Genomic DNA, 20,705 nt, shown 5'->3' with positions numbered 1-20,705 from the left:
GAAAGCCTGCAAAATTTGAATATAACTTTCAAAAGAAATTTTGGTGCATAATCATCCCATCAGATTCTCTGAGGATAAGAAATTGCGTCAAAGGGCGCGCGCAAGGATCCTACTCTACCCTTAAGCTTATCGTGGTCGATCGACTTCCACCGCGAAAGAGAGCGAAAAAGGACCGGTACTTCGGGTCGTCAAGGTTATAAAGTAATTTAGTTTGCACTAGAATGGATTTGTCGAATAATTAATTGGAAATTAATAATTGCTCATTTTGACCTTAATTAAATTTATTAAAACAGATTCGTAGCTTGCATGTTTGAGTTCCTCGGTCATTCATTTGAGTGTTGACTTGGCTGACCATCCGTGTGGTTGCAGATTCACTGATAACTGGTGCGATAGGAATCGGAAGAAAATTATTATTAAAATTGAATAGTGGCCATTTATTCATTTTTTTCATGAAAGAAAAGTAAAGAAAGGGTGTTTCACGCAGTCAAACTTCGATAAAGAAGATAGTTTATTTTCACTCATTCTCGAAATTGGAGTGTTGTCCTTCACCATTGTTTGAGCAATAATCAAATCGACATGAAAAATATTTCTTCCGGTCGCAATTTTCATTGAATGTAAATCGGCCAATTTGTATACAGTCAATGAGTCCAGGAGAATCGAAATGCGGCAATGGTGAGATAAACTCTTGTTTATCACCTGCCGAGTTTAAATATATATATTCAGATTCAACAATGCCGGTTACATTCACGTTCAATCTCCTAACTCCAAAGCCTCCTATCAACCTCTTAATTCCAAGCCAATGTGGAATTGTGAGATATCGTCCCACGCCTAGCTGAGATTTCCACATTTCGAACTCTGTCGCATTATTAAAATAGGACAATTCTCCACCGACATCTTCGCACATTTGCTTCGCTTCATCCCATGAGGCAGATAAATCGCTGCCTATTCTTTTAAATTGAAGGCAATCAAGTGTAGCACTGCATGAAGTTGTGAAATTTTTATTAAGCATCAAATTAGGTAAAGACCATTATTTAAGGACCCCCGTCACCTTTTTCCCTCGAAAAATGAAAGTTTTTATAACCCAAAAAATGGAGCCTTAAAATCGATTTTTGACCCGTAGAATCCATTTTCGAGGTCAAAATTTAAGAATTTCCAAATTTGATTTTTCGAAAAAGCTGACGGGGGCTTTTAATTCTCAATCTCTTAAAGAGATCTCTTAAATTTAAATATTTCTCTCTTTGACAACTTTTTACTTGTTGTCTCGTCTACAGCTGCCGATGTTGTTGAGGAAGTCGTCGTTGTTGTTTGCTTTGCTGCTGTTGTTGATGTTGTTGGTGGTGGTGGTGGTGTTGTCGTTGTTGTTGTTGGTCGCCGAGTTGTTGTAGTGCGTCTTGTTGTGGTGGTCTCGTCGTCATCGTCATCTACCCACCAGCAAGCACTTCCTAAGGAAGCAAAAACGAATAAAAAGTAAAAATATTCATTTTCTTGGTTTTCTGAGTGGATTCGGTTCCTTATATCTAGGTTGAAAATCACGCGCGTTTTCATTGCTAAAATTTATCAAAATACGACGAGCCTGGGAAAGCTTTCCTGGGAATGCTTTTTCATAACCTTTGATCATTTACAATCTGTGAAAATTTTTTAACTTTGAATAAGTCATTTTTACAATTGAGTTCTTCATCATAAATAAGTTTTAGTATGAAGAATGACTGAAGCCAACATTTACGGGAAAAGAAAATCCAGCTCATAATTTTGGCGATTTTAATCTTTGTTTAATCGATCCAGCGAAATTAGCGCTTTATCAGACATGAATCTTCGTGTTTTATCAAATCATAAAATGGCTTTGTTTGAAAAATTCAGCTCCGACAAGAAAACACGTTGATTATGTCGCGCGAGCTTATCACAACTGTCTAAAGGGTCGATTTTTCCGGAAGAAAGGGCACTTTTTTCTGCACTATCGCTGTTCAAAACATGACGGAGGGCATAATACCGTCCATTTTTAAGAGGAATATATGACCAAGGAAAATCAATATTTTTGCCAAAATTTGAGCAAATTCGTCAATTTTCGCCGAAATGTCCAATTTTCAAATGCGATTTTGGAGGTGAAGGAGTCGAGATAGACCACCATAAAAAGAAGCTTCAAAATCGTTTTTTTCAATATCGTAGAATCCAATTCCGGGGTCAAAATTTTAAAATTCCGAAATTTGATTTTTCGAAAAATGCTGACGGGGGTCCTTAAGGGAAAATGTCGCCTTGAGTTCGAAAAATTGCGCTCGAAAAAGTTTTGTAAGGATAGATTCAGAATGGTCGAAGTAGCAGAATTTCGAGAAAAGGTAAGATTGACCTTGCCCTTGCGCTCGAAATAGTTTTTAGGGAAAGATTCAGCATGGTCGAACTAGCGAACTTTTGAAGGAAAGGGAAGATTTGCGCTTGAAACCTCGAAAAATTTGAATTTTTATTCGAAAATTACTTCGCTTTCAAGCGATTTTGTCACTAAATTTTCCTTTTGTGGCTTTTCACAATCATTTCACTTTGAGGCGAACATTTTCGCTTTCGCTTTGAGGCGACATTTTTCGCTTTCGCTTGAAGGCGAATTCGTTTTAGCTTCGCCTGACGGAATTATTTTTGACTTCGCCTTCGTTTCGCCGAATGAAGCATCAATTTTCTCGCTTTCGCTTCGCGTTCGCTTTGGGTTTTCTAACGAAATTCATAAGCCTGGGGGTGACCATTCGGGCATCGCCGATGCCGCATCGGGAAGTCGGGGGAAACGGACAATTTTTGGGCAAAATGTGTTCGGCCGGGCATTCGGACGGCTCAGCACCTTAAATTTGGCCGGGCAAAAGCGGGCATTTCGGGCATTTGGACAAGTTCGGCACTTTCAGGGAATTCAGCGCGTTTTTAAGATATAACTATTTACGTAAACGCCTAGCTCATTTCCTATTCTGAGAATTTACTATGTAACTTGCCGAACATCTTCATATCAATACAATGAAAAAAACATAAAATATTCAACAAAATTTTTTCAACTCGGAAGTGTATTGTTTGACCGCCATGTCAGAATATTCTAAAGTTATACAAGAAGTGAAGGCTGGAAGAAGCAGCCGCAGAAAGAGAATGTCCCTGTGGTTACGGTCAATTTTGCTGATTTCGAATGTTCTTGTCAATGGTCCAAGGAAAGTGAAAAGCCAAAATTCTTCAAACACTAACTTCGAAGAATTTGATGGTGACACTTCCTCTACCAACTCAGCAACTGATATCTCCACCACACATTGGTGGACAAATCTAACTTGCCGAGATCCAAAAGCGGTCAAAACTGGAAATGAGGGATGTTTTCGATACTCAAATTTTTAAAAATGTAGTCGGAGAAAACAAGAAAAGTGTTTATGCGATCCTGGTTTTACTCCGTCATTCTTTGAATCGCTGACAATTGGAAATGAAACTTATCCCACTGATTATTACACCACTGAGCCAACAATTTGCTGTCGTTCTAGCGCAACAACCGTCGTTGTTCAACTGGACGAGAATAAAGAACCAAAGGCTTGTTTTCAATAAAGATATTTCACTGTTAGGAAAAAACAGCAAGTCAACGAAAGACAGTGTTCTTGCAAGCCAGAATTCCAGCCGCATTTCCGAGAAGAAGATGATCAATTCGACAGGTTTTTGACCTGTGTAAAAAGAGAAAGTCCAAGTAGATGTGTGGATTTTGCGGAGCTTGATCCTGAAGAAAACATCTGTAGATGCAAACTTGGATATGAGTACAAATATGACGAGGAAACCGATGCTGAGTCCTGTGAAAACATAAACGAATGTCAAAACGCCGAAGTCGCATGTTCCGATGGGCGACACTGTATCGATAAAGATCCCACTGAAGATGGCATGACCCACTATTGCGTCTGCAATCCCGGAGAAAAAAGACCTGGGAAGCAAAATATTTGCGAGCCATGTGATACAGGACATTACTGTCTGAACGAAGAGGAATTCATTTGTCCGAAAGGCTTCTTTTCTGATACTCGTGGATCATCAGCTTGTTCTTCTTGTGGCTATGGATCGGGAACAGAATCAACCGGATCGAAAAGAATGCGAGATTGCTCTCGCCAGCCATATGGATTCTCAGCATTTCTTTTTGAAACCCCAAAGGCTTGCGAGTTCAAAAGTTTTTGCCCGAGAGGACTTTCTCAGATGACCCCGTTTTACAACAATCATAAAGGCAAGCTTTTTCTGTTTTAAAAATTCAAGCTGAGATTGCTAGGATTGCTCGTTTGTCCAGGAAAAGAAAATGTTTATCATGGCATCGGAAATTTGGATTATAGAAAAGTACCTGTTCCTCCAGTTAACGAGATGTAAGTTCGAACGATTCTGTTTCTAATAGAGTCTATTGAATAGACAAATTATTTTAAGAGAACCTGATGCATTCTGCTACAAAGCATGTTCTTATCGGGCGAGTTGTTTTGGCTACGCCATCACTTTTGAAGAAAAAATTTACTGCATTTTGGTCTTATAAATTTTCTTAAAAGAATTGTATAAAAATAAAGTATAGAATTTCTACTCGGTTTTAATGCAGTGCATTCAAATTGAATCTCTTTTGTGAAGTTTCGCCAAAGAAGTTTCAAACGACTCTTGTGGAAAGAGCTCGTTCACACGACTTATGTTCATCTGTAAGTCTTCGTTCATTTCTCGCTGGTTCTGACGAATAGTTTGAAAAGCGTCTCGGTTTTCGGCCTAAATAGAAAGATTTGTGGAAGAAAAACTAATGCTCGTTCGAACCTTTAGAATCTCATATTGTTTTGTGACTTTAACGATGGCCTCGAACATAGAATCGATTCTCGTCTCTATGTTGTTGTTTCGTCGTTCTTCTCTAGTTTGTCTTGATTCATTGTAGTCGGCTGAAATATCACTAATAGAATAGCTTTTCTCATGTTGACTTGATTCAGATGTTTCTAGGGTTTCTCGCTGATTGTTCTCAAAAGAACTTGGTTCATCAGCATTCACCGGCTTTCTTTCATAGTTTTCTGGTCGATCATTCTTTCGCGCATTCGACAAGGCTTCTTTTAGTTCATCAACTTCCTTTGCTAGCTCTCTGATTTTGCTTTCTTGTTTTCTGTTCGTCTCACTCAAATGGTAATGCGCATCCATCAATGCTCGAATCTAAAATTTTGATGATCAATTGCATATTACCTTTAAATTATTAAACTTACCTCGTGTTTTGTCTGATTCGCATTGTTCGCGTACACATTATTAGGTTGGATCAAGCTTTTGTAGTGACTTTCAACGTCGGCATCGGTAATATCAGTTCTAAAGTCACCAAGTGGGGATTCAGTACTTTTCGAAGTACTGTCTCTTTTTCTCTCAGTCATCTTCTATTAAAAAAATCTTCGAAATCCAAAAATTTTGCGTGGAAGGGTATGAAACCAGGCGGAACGACCGTATCTGCGCGTTAATCGATCACCATCAATCGACAAATATAAGGACCGTAAATAATCGCCGGTTCTAACGAACGCTTTTTAGCCGGAAAAAAGCAAATTGGCTGATTTCTCGGTAAACAATCCGAAAATATGATCTTCTTTATTTAATAACTCAGTAAAACAAATATACCGACCGTCTGCAGCTTCTTAAACATTATTTTTTCAGTATAAGCGAGAAAATGGATGACGCTAATATTGAAAATCTCTACAAGTCTTCGCAAACTGGTAGATTAGATTGAGAAGCAAGTTACAGCATTTTCAGCACTCATTCTTGTCGATTTACAAACATTCTTCTATCGCGACAGCAAGCTTGTCTCGTCTGCATTTCCCGACCTAGGTAAAAATGTGATGGAGCTACTTGAATCTGCAAGAAGCAAAGGTCAGACAATTGTTCATGTAAGAGCTGTCTACAATCATCAACAATCCAAGTGGATGCGCGCTTTTGAACGAATCAATCCCGACAAGGTTAGTTTTTCTCGGAAAACTTTTTTTCCTCGAGTGTTTAGGCTGACCCAGAAATTCAAAACGACTGTACCGAAGAATTTGCGAAAGAGTTGCCCGGAGAAATAATCATCGAAAAACATACCTTCAATGGATTTCAAGATACCGGGCTCGAAGAAAAACTCAATGCTCTTGGAATCAAGGAAGACTAACAAAAAAACATAAAGGATTATATTATCAATGATTTTATGACAGTCTTGAAGTCGGTTATCGTCTGTGGCCTCGTCACTGGCGCTTGCGTCATGAGCACTGCAAACGGCGCTTTCCAGGTTGGATTCAATGTCGGCATTGTCCCCGAGTGCTGCGGAGACCGAACACGTGAGCAGCACGACAGAATGATTGCTTCTTATGGAAACTACATTTTTGACATCATTTCTCTGTCCAAGTTCAAGAATCTCAAATAAACTCTGATCGCCCCTTGAGCTAGAAACAATAGTAGTTTCATTACTTATCACTTACTTTGAAACATCATCACTTTTTACTCACGCTGCATATCTGGCTCGTCCTCTTCTGCTTAGCACGGGCGAGTTTTACTCACCTTTTGAACAGAAGATCTGAAGGAAAAATGAGCGACGCTCAGCAGGCAAATGCTCGACAAATTGAGCGTCCTCCAAGTGAAACCGAATTTAGTGAGAGCTCCCAAGAACTGAGGTTGATTTTCGTCCGAAGATCTGTTTGAAAAATTTTTAAGAGACGTCAACAATAAAGAAAAGCGCGAATATGAAGCTGATCGAGTTAGAATTTTTATGTTTTGCTACATTTGCCACAAGAGCATGGAGAATTTTTATACGCTTTCTGATGACATGAAGAGATGTTGCCCTCATATCGACTGGGAAAGTTATGGAATGAAAAGGGTAATTACCATTTTTTTTTTCAACAAAAAAATCCGCCATTTTTTAAAACATTCTAGACAATTGTCGAAGAAGAAGAACCCGAAGACCCAGAAGCAAATGACATTTTCATAATCGAAACTGAAACTGATACAGTAACTACAGTCACTCGTAAAACCTACCCCACTCCCGAGCCCATCTTTGATCCCCTACTCAATCCCCCCGTCGTCGCTTCGAATCCCTTTCTTGACAAAATGCTAGAAGAAATGGACGAATATTAAACTTTTATAAATTTGTAATGATTTATTTCTGGTTATAATTTTAGCGAAAGATTAATGATTTTCAGCAATTCTTGCATTTCAAGTCTCCGATTTGGTCAGGGAGATTCTTCGACATATTCATATTTCCCGCTGGAGAATATCGGCAAAGTACTAAAAAAAATTAACAGAAGAGGAAAAAATGTAATGAATTTTACCGATGGTCTTTCCATCCTTTCGTTTGGCGATTCCAACACCGAGCTTGACAGATTTCTTCCATACAAGTTGAGTAAAATGACCAATGACACCATCGTTCTTCTTTCCATGCTTGCTGAAGGAGTAGTTGTCGATCTCACCGTACCAAGCATTGACGGAAGATTGACCAAAGCTTACACAGCGTTCCTTTGACAGTCCATCCTCATTTTTGCCAGCACTGGTCATGAATAAGTTCTCACCAGCACCGTATCTAATTCATTGTTTTTTAATATGACAGGAAGTAAATCTAACCTTGGCGTGTCGTGAGCAAATGCATTTCGCTTGCCCAAATCTTCGGCTCCTTCTTGAGCTTGTGAGCAAAGTATTTTGTCGAGCTTTGAAAAAGTAGTTAAAATATGGGTGCAATTAGAGATTACCTTCATTGGGGGAGTGTCTTCGTGAAGATTTCGTTTTTCATTATGCGCTTGAAGACACTTTTTATACCCGGCCTTCAGTGCTTTATCCGGATTGAAATCTATATTCTTCTCATCTTTATTCTTGGTCTTGCTCTTGCTCTTACTCTTGTCCTTGCTCTTGTCCTTCTTTTGTCCTTCTTTTTGTTCTTCTTCTTGCTCTTCTTACCCTTTTTATTCTTCTTTTTCTTCTTCTTATCCTTCTTCTTCTTTTTCTTCTTGTTCTTCTTTTTATCCTTGCTTTTGTCCTTGGTACAACTGTTGTCTCTATACGGACAACCGTCTTCTTCGTCAGAAGAACTCGTCTCACTCTCGTCCGAACAATCGTCGTCAGAGCAATCGTCGTCAGAACAGTCGTCGTCCGAACAGTCGTCGTCCGAGCAGTCGTCGTCGGAACAATCGTCGTCCGAAGAACCATGAGTAGAAGAATCATCGTCGAAACTATCATCGTCAGATTCGCTTTCGGAGTCACTTGTATCCCAGAAAGAATCATCGTCCGACGAGCTTAAATAAAAGTAATATGCATTCTATTGATAAATCGTTATTCTTACAAGATTACTTCGTTCGGATCATCATCAATCTCTATGGGCTCAAATAGCCACCACTGTTCTTCATGGTCGGACATACTGGCCGTCGACTCCGTCAACCTAGTATCTTAATGATAGTTATAGACTGGAACCCCTGTATTTATCGATTCCGAACAGGAAGCAACCCAGAAAATGACGCTGAATTTCCTGTCTATTTTCAATAAATAAATGAACTCCAATATAGCGGCACATTCCTCAGGCCTTGAATCTGACCATTTTCTCAATGGAGTGGTAGACATTTACTCGGATTTGTTGAAAGCTGATTGAGTGAGCAGCAGACGAGAGCATGATCGGCGATCATTTCTTCATCCATCCGCTTTTCATGGCTCAAGGAAACCTTGTCAAAATAAGGGCTCAGTCTCCATCGAGAATATCACTCAGACATGACAAGATTGGATGAGCTGTAATTCGCCTCTCAAAGAAAATATTCAAAAGCGGAGACAGCTGATGTCGGCTGAGATACAGTAGACCAGCACTGACAGGCAAACAATTCTTCTGACGGTCTAAGTCATGCTTGTCAGTTTCTCAACCCTGGGTACAAGACTACTGTCAATGAATTATCGAATATTGGTATTTTTCTCTGATTGTAGCCTGGTCAATACAGACATATATTTTCAGACCGCAAGTTCGGACGCGGTTAATTGGCTAATCAACTCGTGCAAATGAACTTTCCTCACGCCAATTGCTACTGAAACTATAATCGAACTCATCAGTCTGCTCTACAGTAGACGTTCCCTTCTACAGCAGTCACTGCATATATTTGGTATCTTTTCGAATGTCTATTGAATTCTACGACCTCGTTTACGTCCATTTGAGTTCAGTTTTAAACTCTTTACTTTCGAAAATAAAATCAAATATAGTAGCTCAAAAGTCGCTTATCCCACATAAATCTTCACTAGCAATAAAGTCAGAAGTGTATATTCATCATCAGATAGTGTTTGTACAGTGTGAAGGGCCTTTCCGCCGTTTCGAAGGTCGGGTTTCTTCGTCGAGTATAAATAAAAATGGGTCAATGTTACAGTATCACATGGACAGCGCTTTTAATAGCTTCGCGTTTTTCCGCTTCTTCATCATTTTCTCAAGCGTCCCGGGAAGAAACATGTAATACTGGTTGTTGTGAAGACTGTGAGGGTGAACTTTCATTTCGGAGAGTTTGTAGTAGTTCAATTCGAGTCGGATTTCTAGCTTTTGCTCAGCTGACAAGGTGCACCATTTTTGCTGAAGAAAATCATTATTGCTCAATTTATTGCTCGAGGAATCAAGGAAAAGTATAATTATCGATGTTTTCAGAAGAAACTGTACCTTTGATTTTCGATCCCAAAACGGCGCTTCAGCAACATTTAATTCTTCGTTGAAAGAAATTTGTGTTTTTCTCATTTTTCTTTTTATTTTTTTTTTGTTTCTATCAAAAAACGTATCTTTTTGTTTCAATTTTGAATAAACTTCTGACGCTCTATCTCAAGCTGAAAGTCTTTATCTGACGGACGACAGCGGTGGACTGTACTACGCCACGCTACGCACACACGCGCTCGAGGGCAAGTTCTTCTTTTCATCGAGAGGCGTCGGAGAGTTCTGATTTGTACGGTTCTTCCTTGCTCAGGGACGTTGCGGTTGGAGATTTATGTTTTCCTGCCGCCAAAAAGGTCGATCCTTTCTTATTCCTTGCCTTGATTAAAACGAACGAGTTCATATAATGAACTGGTAACATTATTTTTTCCACCATCGACATTGCCAAACAGAGCCTTCACCATTAGGTACCTGCGGTTTTTCAAATGTCGAGGTCAAGATAACCGCCGCCAAGCTTGATAAATTACTGTGTCTTTCTTATTTACTATTCCAGCATTCCGAAAGGCCCCTTTCGAATTAAGGAATTCGAAGCTTAATTACCGTTCCTCAGGATAAAGAACATGGATGACTGGCTAATTTCGTGCCCAAATGATTCTACTGATTGGACCCACTCCAATTCCAAGCCTTTGTGAAGGCCCCACGTCTAGACAAATCTTCAGAGGATCGAGCGCCTGAGCTATTTTAGGAATTTCCTTCAACAACAAGAATACTTGAGAGTGATTGATCCCCTGAAAACAACTCACAAGGACAGTACTTCCTCTAATAAGCGCACAAACAAATCAAGCTTTTAAATCATCGTTGATGATTATTTTCTTTCACAAGAGTACTTTTATTAGAGAGAGAGAGAGAATGATTGTTAATGACCAATTTACCAATTCCAGAATGACTTCTGTGCCTTTTTCTTTGGAGCCTTGGTGAGCTCAGCTTTTGCGAGTTGTCGTCTTCGGAGATGAGCCGTCATTTCAGGAGTCTTGTAGTTCATCTCGGGATTAAGCGGCTACAGTTGATGGGTAAAAGGAAGAGTTAAGGTGGGATGTAACCTCGAGTTGACTTGCTCCGAGAGCGTCCCAGCGAAGGTCAGTTTTTTCGACTTCAGAGAGATAAGGATAGTGACGAACTTCTCCATTCTCTTCGTTTCTTAATCGACCGATGATGATCATAAATTGCTGCTTGACAAGCGAAGGGATCGCAAGCGGTTTAATGAATTTATTAGCAACTTATTCAGTTATATAATATAACTTATATTCTCCGTTACCTCAAAATCGTGACGTCATTTTCACCGTCAGCAAAGCCGGTCAAAGTAATCCAGTTGATTTCTGACGAGTTTAAATTTGTCTAATCACCAAATCACGAAATCCAATTACGTAAAATACTCAAACTCATTCCTGCGTTGTAAAACAAACATCTGTTACTGTCAGCTTCGTAAACTTGCTGAATACGGAAATTAAATATAAAAGCTCGCATAAAGCGTCCAATATAAATTTTATACTCAATGACTGGGCACCGTTACGGTGGGATTTATGACGAGTTTGTTTGAATTTTTGAGTTCAAGTTTTCTTGTTTTCGAAATTTTTTAAATCAGTTGACTTTTTTCATTTTGTTGTTGGTCGCAAAGTTGAAGATAAAAGACACTGTCCCTTATTTAGGACAATTTGTCGCAAATCTCATTACGCTGGATTATTACATCTGTCTGTGGGTTACTACGGATGAGCCTAGAAGAAAGGCCATTAAAAAGCTTTTAGGCGGATTTGGACGCATCGACGTCGGGATTTCAAAGGAAAGTGGTGCACCTAGGCGCACTACTCGTATTTTGAGCATCTTAAATTCAGAGCATAATGCGGCTGACAGAAAGATTTCGCCAATAAATTTAAATAATAATATTCGAACGTTCTCGGCGATCGGGAATTTGACGTAAAACAAACCGTATGTCTTGGACAAGGGTTGAGAAAATCCACTTTGTTCCAGCCTTCTCTCTTGTGCCACTTTGGTTCTCTGTGATGAGCAGCGTAAACTGCCAGCCCAACTATCGGGAATCCAAGAAAAAATGCCGAGTTTCGCCAGTACTTCGCTGATTGCACCGAATAATACATTTTTTTTCGTAAAAAAGTAGTGATTCAATGCTTTTATTAAATCATTTCCGCTTTGTCTTTTTAATTGAAATGAGATTTGTTTGTCTCTAGAACAATTATCAACCTATTTTTACGATAAAATATCAGCTTCAGTTTAAATGCGGGACATTATTTTGCCGGAGAAGGCGCAAAAGGTACTCAAAAAGTGATAAAGAGTCTGATTTTTTATTTCGGAAGAGGCGTTCAAGAGCCCCGGCATCAAGAAAATCTAGACGACATGAAAAATACGAGGATTTTCTTCAAATTATTATGAAAACGGCGACGGTTGCAGAAGACGAACTCAAGATCGAGGACATTCCGAAGGGCGCTGATCCTCCATGTCGTCCGGAAACACCAGCTGTCGAGGCTTGTTGTCAATGATAGAGGACTATTTTATAATAGAAATGATTGGCAACCGAGTAAGGAACTCTGCGTGCTGACATCTGGACGAGTTTACAAAATGATTCAAGAGCGGCGACTCCTTCTCGGCGGCACCTAACACGTGACAAAATGCATTTATATACTGTTTGGCTGCTCAATAGTCTATTGACAAATTAGAATATATAAATGGCGACCGTAAAATATATTTTCGTGTGTTCTATCATTTGCCTTGTTCCAAGATCAAAGCTGCTCGATTTATTTTTCCTTTGGCTGTTGCTTGGAGAGGTGCGTTACGGGAGAGAGATTATGTTTCGGATATTCAACTTGAATGATTCTAGGCTTAAAATTTCAAGGATAGGCACTACTATTGGTTCTTTTGAGAAATAAGCTTGAATATCCATCGTTTTATATTATGAGGCTTTCGTTGATTCTACGACTATTCTCTGCCAGCTTGGAAGTAAGTATTTTCTGGTCGATACTGAATAAGTAACGAATGTAACGAATGCAACGAATGTAACGAGTTTGCTGACAATGTAACGAAAACAGAAACATGTTGTTTTATGTCAGCTGATTCTAGAAACTTTTGGTAAAGAGCGATTTTGGGGTGCGATATTTAATAAAACGATTAAACATGTCTAAAAGACCAAAAAAATACAGAAAACCATAAAAAATGGTATATTCGTTCTCCATACCCCCTCGAAATTCGATGGGTTGATGGAAAACGCCCGCTCCGCGGGTAAAATTGTAGGATTCTCAAGGGGGTGAAATTAGAAAAACAAAAAATCTCTAGAATTTTACTGACAATGTAACGAGAAAAGGACATGTTTTTGAGTTTTCGTTACATTCGTTACATTCGTTACATATTCAGTACCGTCGTATTTTCTTGATTTTATGTTGAAAAATGTCCACATACAAATCCCCCAAGTTTTGGAAAGCGAGGCATGTGACAAAATCAAGAAGCCATTCGATTACTCGGACCTCAACTCTCAGATGATTGCCGACTTCATTGACTCCTGAAAACAGAGCTCTCGGCGGCAACAACACGTGACAAAATACATTTATGTACTGTAAGGCTACTCAATAGAATATTGAAATAGCTACCGTAAAAATACATTATCACCAGTGATGCGCTCTATGTTCAGTTAATTTATTCATGACAGAGCAATCTTGTGTTCTATCGACGGTAAAATCATTTGCTAAGATCTAAAAATGAAAGCTATGCAAATTATTTTCTTTTTGACTTTTAGTTTTTGCACTGCGATGCGAGAAAATGACGTTGTTTCGGATATTCAAAACATGAAATTTTCAAGAATATACTCTAGCTTTTTCAATAAAGCCTGGGCTAAGAAACCTGAGTCAGGGCCCTGAGAAAGCGTAGTCTTATTTTTCTTTCGGGACCCTGACTCAGGCTTCTACGCAGGTTGCAGGGCCCAGAATAAATCAGTTTGAATATCCATCGTTTCATATTATGGAGCTTTTGTTGATTCCGCAAGCGTTCTTTGCCAGCTGGGAAGTAAGTTTATTCCGATTATAGAATGACGTGAATCTTTTTCAAGTCTTGCAAAGCGAAGCATGTGACAAAATTGAGAAGCCATTCGATTACTCGGATCTCAACTCCCAGATGATCGCCGATTTCATGGACTCCTGAGATTATTTTGAATTTGACTGAAGACTGCATTTTATCAATTTATTAATTATGCACGAATGAAAAAAAAAATAAAATCCAGAAACAAAAGTCGTATCAAAGATTGTAAGAAGCAGCTTTGGAATTGAGAAACCAGTAAACTCCCATCATCAAATTCGCGTCAAAGTTCACCATCTCAGTGTCGTTTGGTTCTGTGACCATTTTTTTCATTTCGGCGAAAGGAATGTCGACAACATCGATCATTTCACTGTCGATGCCTCCGCCAGCTGTTTTTCGGTCGGCGTTAGAGACTTCTGCGTAGTACATGGTGTTTTCAATGCCAGCGATGCCAATCGCGCCGACAAATCGCTTGATAGGTTCTGAAGACTGGTATTAGTAAATGATATGCTCAATGAGGAGCACTCGAGTCGGCAACCTGTGTACAAACCTGAGTCAGGGTCCTGAAAGAGAGAGTAACAAAGCTGACTCAGGTTTTCAGACAGGATGCCGATCTAAGAACGAGCTATTACTGTACCTATTTTGTCAAGAGAAACATCGTAGCCAGTTTCTTCGAGAATCTCTTCTTTCGCATGCTGTGCGACGGATTTTCCTTGTTTGTCGATCAGACCCGCGCAGAGCTCAAGCGTCACTCCTTCTGATGCTGGCAGCTCTTCTTCGCTCCCGCTTTCGAGCATTTTTCTAGCGTAAACTGCTGGGCGAAACTGCTTGACCAGGACGAAAGAGTTCGTGTCTTTGTTGAAAATGACGATGAAGACGGCGTTGCCAAATTTGACCATTTCCCATTTTCGCGCATTGCCGTCTTGTTCAAAATCGACGAGGAGGGGTTTGACGAAACGACCCTTCTCGAGATTGGTGATTTTGACGTTTTTGATGTTCTCCATGACGCCGAATCGAATCTACTTTTTCCAAAGTACCCGGGCGATTGATTCCTTTCGAGTTATTCTGAAGAAAAAAGGGTCAGCTTTGAGTTGAATATTTTTTGGAAGAATTTGGGTTCACAATGAATCGAATACGGAACATTTAACGGAAGGCTGAAAGAAAAGAGTGGGACAATCTGGGGGCCAGACTCCGGGCTTGGTAACCTGTGTAGAACCAAGCCCAGGGGACACTCTCCCAGAAATTACATTGATACAGTTGATACTGAAGACAATTTTTAAGACTTGAATCAAGAAGATAGAACAAATATTGGGCTTGAAAGGTAAATTTTTGAAGAAAAAGAATTATTGAAAGAACTTAAACGAGTAAATTGCAGAAATACAGACACAAAGAACAGTACAAGTGAAGAAAACCTTGAGCTTATTCGTTCCTAGCTCACATTCTTTGATAATCTTGTTGTTGAGACGAAACATATTCTCCGAGTGAGCGTAAAACTCATTCTCTAACTCTGAGTTTTCGAGGAACAACTTCTTGAAAGCTGCTCTCAATGCAGGCTTGACGTTGTTTGCCTTTTCATCGAGCTTCACCGCTTCTCCTTAGAGAAATTTTAGAATAAAAGCGCCTTCTGATGGTTTACCTTTGAGCTTAAATTTGTGACGCAAAATTTTGCCTCCTGAATAAAGGCCGAGGAACATATGGTAAATGTACGGTGCAACGAGCTTTTGACTGGGCTCGGCAACCTGTGTAGAAACCTGAGTCAGGGTACTGAAAGATCTGAAAGCTGCTTTCCCCAAATAATGTGGGCCCTGACTCAGGGTTCCACACAGGTTGCAGAGCCCAGACTTTGGACTAGTTTTCAGTAAGCTTCTGATGTTTCGTATCCATTCTGTTGTCGCCGGAGAAGGAGGAGGAGCGTCTTTTGAAAGAAATTGACAAACATCTTCTTTCATCAAATGCGAAACGGGAATTCCAGGGATGTCGAAATCTTCGAGCTCCTTGTTTTCTTGAAACGCCGTTTCTAGCTCTTTGAAAATGTAGTGGAACTTTGAAAGCGCTTCGATCCAGAGAGAGTCGCTACGGCCTGTGTAAAGGCTTTTTGAGGTTCAAATACTGTCATAAGGAAAAGGAAAGAAGGAATAATCTACAGATGGAACGGTCAGATGAACGTTTCCTTAGGACGAATAATCCGTTAATCGCCAAATCTTGGACGTCATGTGTCTTCTTCGTCGCCTGTTTCATGCCATTTTTGAACGCTTCCCATTTTTCATCGTCATCAAGCGAACCTGAAATCAGCATCAAAAATGACCCGATATTGTCTAGCAGAGAACAGTCTATCTTCCGATATTCAGCAACGCATGCAAAATGAGCAGGTGTTTTTGCTGACTGAGCTCCTGAGACGCAAAATATCCTTTGCGAAAAAGGGGGTGCGGCTGCCATACAATCTTCATATTCTTCAGCCAACCGAATTATTAACTAACCTTTAGCGGCCATAGACAAAGGTAAAAAGTTGACTCTCTCTGGATCAGTCTGAAATAACAGTATTCAAAATAATATACAATCATAGTAAAGAATAAAAGTCAGTATACAGTGGAGTTCAAAGTTAACGCGGATGCACAGCAATCAGAATATAAATTGATAAAATTAAAAAAAGGCTTCACTTTTCCTCTTTTCTCTTTTTTTAAAATTTGAAATAAGGTCCTCCGGTTCCAAGTGAGAACTTTTACTTCTCTCTGATTGGATAAGCGCGCGGCGCTCTTCCATCCACAAGAAAACGACTGTCAAAGGAAGAGGGAGATAACACTAGAATAAAAAATGAAAATTTTATTTTTCTAGAATGATGAATAAAACTGTTTTTCAAAGAAGAAAAAGAAAAGATGGGAAAACCGCGAAAACGACGCCATCCTTTTATTACAGAATTTTCAATGTGGATCCGGAAGAAAATGAACCGAAAATTCAAAGAGCACTTCAAGTGGAGAATAAAGGTAAAGGACATTTGAAGGAATCAAATAATTAAATTGTTAGGAAGCAAAAGTAATCAAGAGAAAACTGTGCAAATTGATCGATGATGGCAACACATTCGACGAGCTGCAAAACATCTGTAAGAGAGAATGCTGGAAGCCGCTGAATTACAGAACTTACTCAAGATGGAGACGGGACATTTTCGTGAAGACATTTGGAATCGACGAAACAGAGAGCATCACTGTAAAAATGACGGGAATGGACATTTCGGAAACTCAAAAAATTTGTTTTGAAAAACCGGCGATGGTTGCCGAATCACTTCCGAAGAAAAGATACGACGACTACAGCAGCAGTTCCAGCAGCGATTCCTCTATTCCTATGCTCGAAGGCGAGGAAAGTGATGCTTCCTCAATCGTAGACGAAGAAATCGAAACTCCAGGAGCACGAAAGCTCGGAAGCCTTCAAAGAAATAAATTCCAAGAAAAAGGAAACTTTACAATGCCTGACCTTTCGATGGACGATGATGATGTCATGATTTCACGCTTTGGAGCAGACGACCCTTTCGATTACTCTGAGAAACTACAGGAAGATATCGAAGCTCAGAAGCTGATTGACGAAGCCGAGATGAAAAAAGCAAAAGAGAAGAGAAAAGTCAACCTTCCGAAACCAAAGTCAGACATACGATTTCTTTGACTTTTGAATTTGATACAAAGCTGTCTTTTTTCCCTATTTTTTCGATTATCTGCACTTCAATACACTTTTTTATAAAAAAAAAAAGCAAAAAGATGTCAGTTATTTTACATTTATTGGCAATATTAAGAGTAATAAGCACATGAGGGGAAAATAAGAGCGATAAATAAGAAAGAAATTGAAGGAAAATTAAGCTAAACAGTTTGCTTAAAAGTTGGTTTCGCGGAGGCTTGATTAATCAGTGGTTTCTTCAATGAGTTCTCGGGTGCCATCAGCGTTGACTCTCCAGGTTCGGAAGACGGTCTGCACTTCGGGCTCGGGTTGAACAACGACGACTTCTGGCTCTGGCTGGACATAGACGACTTCGGGCTCGCACTTGGTTTTGCCCTGGTTCATCATCATGAAGAACAGGAGGGTCTCGTTGTCGCCGCTGTCGTCCATGAGAAGAAGAGGGAGCATCATGTCGGTGCCGAAAGCAGAGTTGGGGGCCTGAGACTGCATGGCCATCATAAGAACAAGCATGTCAGTTGAGCTGCTGTCGGAGGAGCTGTCGTCGTCCATGAGGAGAAGAGGGAGCATCATGTTGAAGTTGTTGTCGAATCCTTGCTGGGAGTTGAGGCCCCCGGTCATCGAGTTCAGGAGGACCATGAGCAAAATGCTGTCGCTGGAGACGCTGGAGTCGTCGTCGAGGAGGAAGAGAAGGGGCATGATGTTTTCCATTCCGACGGGAGAGTCGCCCATGGTCTGCATCATCATCATGAGCATCAAATCGGAGGAAGTGCTGTTGTCGTCGCCCATGAGAAGCATTGGAAGCATCATGTTGAACTGGTCGTCGGTGGAAGTGGCGCAGTCGGTCTGGAGCATGGAGGAGAAGAGGAAGAAGCTGGTGAAGTCGATGCCGTCGTCAAACGAGTCATCGTCGGAGAGAAGGAGAAGAGGAAGGATCGAGTTCATGTCCGAGGTACTGCCGCCTTGCATCATCATCATCATGAGAGCGATAGAGTTGTCAGTGGAGTTGTTGTCTGAATCCATGAGAAGAAGGGGAAGCATCATGTTCATTTGTGAAGTCTGGCCGGGAGCGACTTGCTGCTGTTGCTGCATCATCATCATGAGAAGCATCTCATCGAGGGCACAGCTGAGGGTGAAGAAGAGGCTGAGGACCTTCATTTTTGTTGTTTGGTTAGTTTGTCTCTTTGCTTTTTGTCTTTGTTGGTTTGAGAAAAGAAGCTGATTGTTTGATGAGAATTCTGAAATCGCTCGCCGATTTATTTGGCGCTAGCCACCTTGCGACCGTAACAAGCGGTGGTTCATTTTATGCTCTGATAAGATCAGGTGCAATCTACCTTTCTATCAACCTGAACTCAATCCCCTCCGCTGGAGCGGAACCACTAAAAACGTCAAGTACTTATTGCAAGCAAGTAATGGGTTAATAGGTTTATGAAAAAGAAAGCCTTACAACGAAAGAATCAATATCAGTTTTCAAACAATAAAATTGATATTGATGCAATATTGATGGAAAATATTCATTGAGTATATTTGGCGATAAATGGCAGATAATATATTGGGAGATGAGAAATTTTCAATGATTTGGAATGTTGGTAGAAGACAAAACAGACACAAGAACTCTAAAGAGGCAAACAAACATAGAAAATATAGTGGGCCATAAAAATGGAAAATAGAAAAAAAAATAAGAATTATCGTTCGTAACAAACGAGGATGAAAAAGTAGGACAGATCAATGAAGTAGGATGTAGGAAAGTAGATCAATGGTTTGAGGAGAGTGGTTGAACTTATTCAGGATTTTTAAAATCAAAAAGAACCATCTTGTGTTCCGTATTCAGAAGTTCGGTAGTTTTCGTGGGAAGAGTCGACAGAAATTGTGGTTTCGTCGCTAGAACTCTCTCCCTTTGAAAAATCGAAGATACTTTTCGAGGTCCTGATTTTTCTTCTTCTTCTCTGAAGAATTGTTCCGGGCGTAATCTTAATAAATTTTGTCAATTTTCTGATTCCATGTCAATTTATCTTACCTGAGATCTTCGGTAAGTATCATCTTCAGATGAATCTCCGTAATTTTCAGGAATAACTTCGAGAGTTTCATCCCTGAAGATTGGAACAGGAAGGCACGGAGCCGGTTTTTTCTGCGTTCTTGGCCGAGGAGGACATGTTCTTGGGTAAACCGGCGAATCTTCTTCTCTAAAATTTTTGATTTAAAAAGATTAAATTATGAGGTACATTTACCTTAATATATCAATCCGTCTAGGCCGTTTTTCTCTCTTAGGCATCTCTGGTGTAGTCGGACGCAATGAAAGGAAGAATTCATCTTCTTCAGCCCCGAGACGATCGCTGAAGCGTCGAGTCTAAGCATCTGCTTTAGTTTAAGCATCACTTTTTTTATTTACCTTTCTTTTCTTGTTCACGTCGGCCATTTGAAGACCAAGCTTTGCAGGCTTTTCAGACAAGAACTTCTTCGATCCCGACCGCCGTTTCGTGATGCCCTGAGATTGACGCATCGGGCTAGCTGGCGGAGTCGAATCGCATCGCTTCCTCCGTTTCTTTTTCGGCACTTCAGGCGTTGAGCAAATGCTTTCCTAGATAAAGTTTTAACGACCGCTTAAATCAGTGTTCATTGTACCTGGGACATGGAACACTGGACTCCTTGCGAAGCAGTGTTTCTGGAAATTGTATAGTCGGCGCTCAATTCTTTCGCCTTCTTGTCGATTTCTTGCTTTAGATCGACCATCAATGCCGCTTTGCCAGATTCGAAAAGTGCAGTCAAGTCTTTTCTCGTAATTGACTTTTCCTCCAACTTCGTCACTCTTTTATTCATATCGTCCAACTTTGACGATAGATCGCTCGCGTTCCCCTTGGCGTCTTCCTTGATTTCAGAAGCTGCTTTCGTTATCAGTTCTTTAGTTTCATCGCGTTGGTCGTCGAAACGGGATTCAATTAGACTGGAAAGCTTGGATGAAATTTCGGAATCGCATTTCTTCTCTTCAGTTGGAGTTAGGCCGATGAAATCATTATATGCACTCGACTAAAAATGATTCAAGAACCGCAGTTAACCTTGCTTTTACCGTTTCGGATCTTTGGTCAGAAAATCCTCCGACATTTCGCTTTGGAATTTGGGGCTTTGGAATTTGGGCCTCTTGATGATGATGATGATAAGCCGGTCCATCTGGCATGAAGGGAGCATAAATGCTGCTTCGATTGCTCGACTGAAACACAAAATTTGTTCTAGAGACTCGCTTGGTTTCCAAGAAAAATGTTCAAAATTTCAAAAAATCAACAAATTTTTCTAGAACCCGATACTCTACCTGACTGTACATCGAGTTTTCATACTGCTGTCGGAGGTGACCGTGTCGTCGTTGGGGTGGCATCTTGTGATCTGAGCTTCAACT

The 20,705-nt window shown here is 40.2% G+C and overlaps 7 protein-coding genes and 2 long non-coding RNA genes across 10 annotated transcripts; 3 read left to right on the top strand and 6 right to left on the bottom strand.

The window, feature by feature from the left end:
- Positions 1–4,528: 4,528 nt before the first annotated feature.
- Positions 4,529–5,392, bottom strand: LOC145699410 (uncharacterized). The gene is made up of 3 exons (XM_081776683.1): positions 5,193–5,392; positions 4,762–5,142; positions 4,529–4,716 (listed from the first exon to the last, which is right to left on the bottom strand). The coding sequence occupies exons 1-3, from the start codon at positions 5,349–5,351 to the stop codon at positions 4,564–4,566; spliced, it is 693 nt and encodes a 230-aa protein (XP_081632809.1). The 5' UTR covers positions 5,352–5,392; the 3' UTR covers positions 4,529–4,563.
- Positions 5,393–5,557: 165 nt separating this feature from the next.
- LOC145696699 (putative isochorismatase family protein YddQ) lies at positions 5,558–6,174 on the top strand. Its single transcript, XM_081773779.1, has 3 exons — positions 5,558–5,684; positions 5,722–5,924; positions 5,966–6,174. The coding sequence occupies exons 1-3, from the start codon at positions 5,639–5,641 to the stop codon at positions 6,110–6,112; spliced, it is 396 nt and encodes a 131-aa protein (XP_081629905.1). The 5' UTR covers positions 5,558–5,638; the 3' UTR covers positions 6,113–6,174.
- A 905-nt stretch (positions 6,175–7,079) lies between these two features.
- Positions 7,080–8,382, bottom strand: LOC145696800 (cysteine-rich venom protein pseudechetoxin-like). Of its 2 annotated transcripts, XM_081773893.1 has the most exons (5): positions 8,267–8,382; positions 7,680–8,219; positions 7,555–7,637; positions 7,266–7,513; positions 7,080–7,221 (listed from the first exon to the last, which is right to left on the bottom strand). In XM_081773893.1, exons 2-5 carry the CDS (start codon positions 7,683–7,685, stop codon positions 7,133–7,135), a joined length of 426 nt encoding a protein of 141 aa, XP_081630019.1. In that variant the 5' UTR covers positions 7,686–8,219; positions 8,267–8,382; the 3' UTR covers positions 7,080–7,132. The 2 variants fall into 2 exon arrangements, with proteins under 2 accessions (XP_081630019.1, XP_081630017.1); XM_081773891.1 differs by lacking the exons at positions 7,080–7,221; positions 7,266–7,513; positions 7,555–7,637 and having other exon boundaries at positions 7,686–8,219.
- Positions 8,383–9,238: 856 nt separating this feature from the next.
- Positions 9,239–9,776, bottom strand: LOC145699389 (phosphatase and actin regulator 4-like). Its single transcript, XM_081776660.1, has 2 exons — positions 9,605–9,776; positions 9,239–9,520 (listed from the first exon to the last, which is right to left on the bottom strand). Exons 1-2 carry the CDS (start codon positions 9,677–9,679, stop codon positions 9,326–9,328), a joined length of 270 nt encoding a protein of 89 aa, XP_081632786.1. The 5' UTR covers positions 9,680–9,776; the 3' UTR covers positions 9,239–9,325.
- Positions 9,777–10,510: 734 nt separating this feature from the next.
- On the bottom strand, positions 10,511–11,778 carry LOC145699657 (uncharacterized). Its single transcript, XR_014134058.1, has 4 exons — positions 11,572–11,778; positions 10,905–11,080; positions 10,690–10,786; positions 10,511–10,646 (listed from the first exon to the last, which is right to left on the bottom strand). It is a non-coding gene; the product is annotated as an uncharacterized LOC145699657 (long non-coding RNA).
- A 90-nt stretch (positions 11,779–11,868) lies between these two features.
- On the top strand, positions 11,869–12,333 carry LOC145699874 (uncharacterized). The gene is made up of 3 exons (XR_014134100.1): positions 11,869–11,912; positions 11,956–12,123; positions 12,182–12,333. It is a non-coding gene; the product is annotated as an uncharacterized LOC145699874 (long non-coding RNA).
- A 1,478-nt stretch (positions 12,334–13,811) lies between these two features.
- LOC145696831 (uridine diphosphate glucose pyrophosphatase NUDT14-like) lies at positions 13,812–14,722 on the bottom strand. Its single transcript, XM_081773930.1, has 2 exons — positions 14,298–14,722; positions 13,812–14,142 (listed from the first exon to the last, which is right to left on the bottom strand). Exons 1-2 carry the CDS (start codon positions 14,662–14,664, stop codon positions 13,880–13,882), a joined length of 630 nt encoding a protein of 209 aa, XP_081630056.1. The 5' UTR covers positions 14,665–14,722; the 3' UTR covers positions 13,812–13,879.
- Positions 14,723–14,757: 35 nt separating this feature from the next.
- On the bottom strand, positions 14,758–15,422 carry LOC145699236 (uncharacterized). The gene is made up of 2 exons (XM_081776497.1): positions 15,297–15,422; positions 14,758–15,254 (listed from the first exon to the last, which is right to left on the bottom strand). Exons 1-2 carry the CDS (start codon positions 15,352–15,354, stop codon positions 15,004–15,006), a joined length of 309 nt encoding a protein of 102 aa, XP_081632623.1. The 5' UTR covers positions 15,355–15,422; the 3' UTR covers positions 14,758–15,003.
- Positions 15,423–16,557: 1,135 nt separating this feature from the next.
- Positions 16,558–17,357, top strand: LOC145697101 (uncharacterized). The gene is made up of 2 exons (XM_081774252.1): positions 16,558–16,641; positions 16,682–17,357. The coding sequence occupies exons 1-2, from the start codon at positions 16,582–16,584 to the stop codon at positions 17,309–17,311; spliced, it is 690 nt and encodes a 229-aa protein (XP_081630378.1). The 5' UTR covers positions 16,558–16,581; the 3' UTR covers positions 17,312–17,357.
- The last annotated feature ends 3,348 nt before the right edge of the window (positions 17,358–20,705 follow it).

Source organism: Oikopleura dioica, chromosome 2, assembly GCF_907165135.1.
Source record: "Oikopleura dioica chromosome 2, OKI2018_I68_1.0, whole genome shotgun sequence".
Lineage (NCBI taxonomy): Eukaryota > Metazoa > Chordata > Appendicularia > Copelata > Oikopleuridae > Oikopleura > Oikopleura dioica.
The sequence above is the reverse complement of the archived record's forward strand: the minus strand, read 5'-3'. Positions and strand labels throughout refer to the sequence as shown.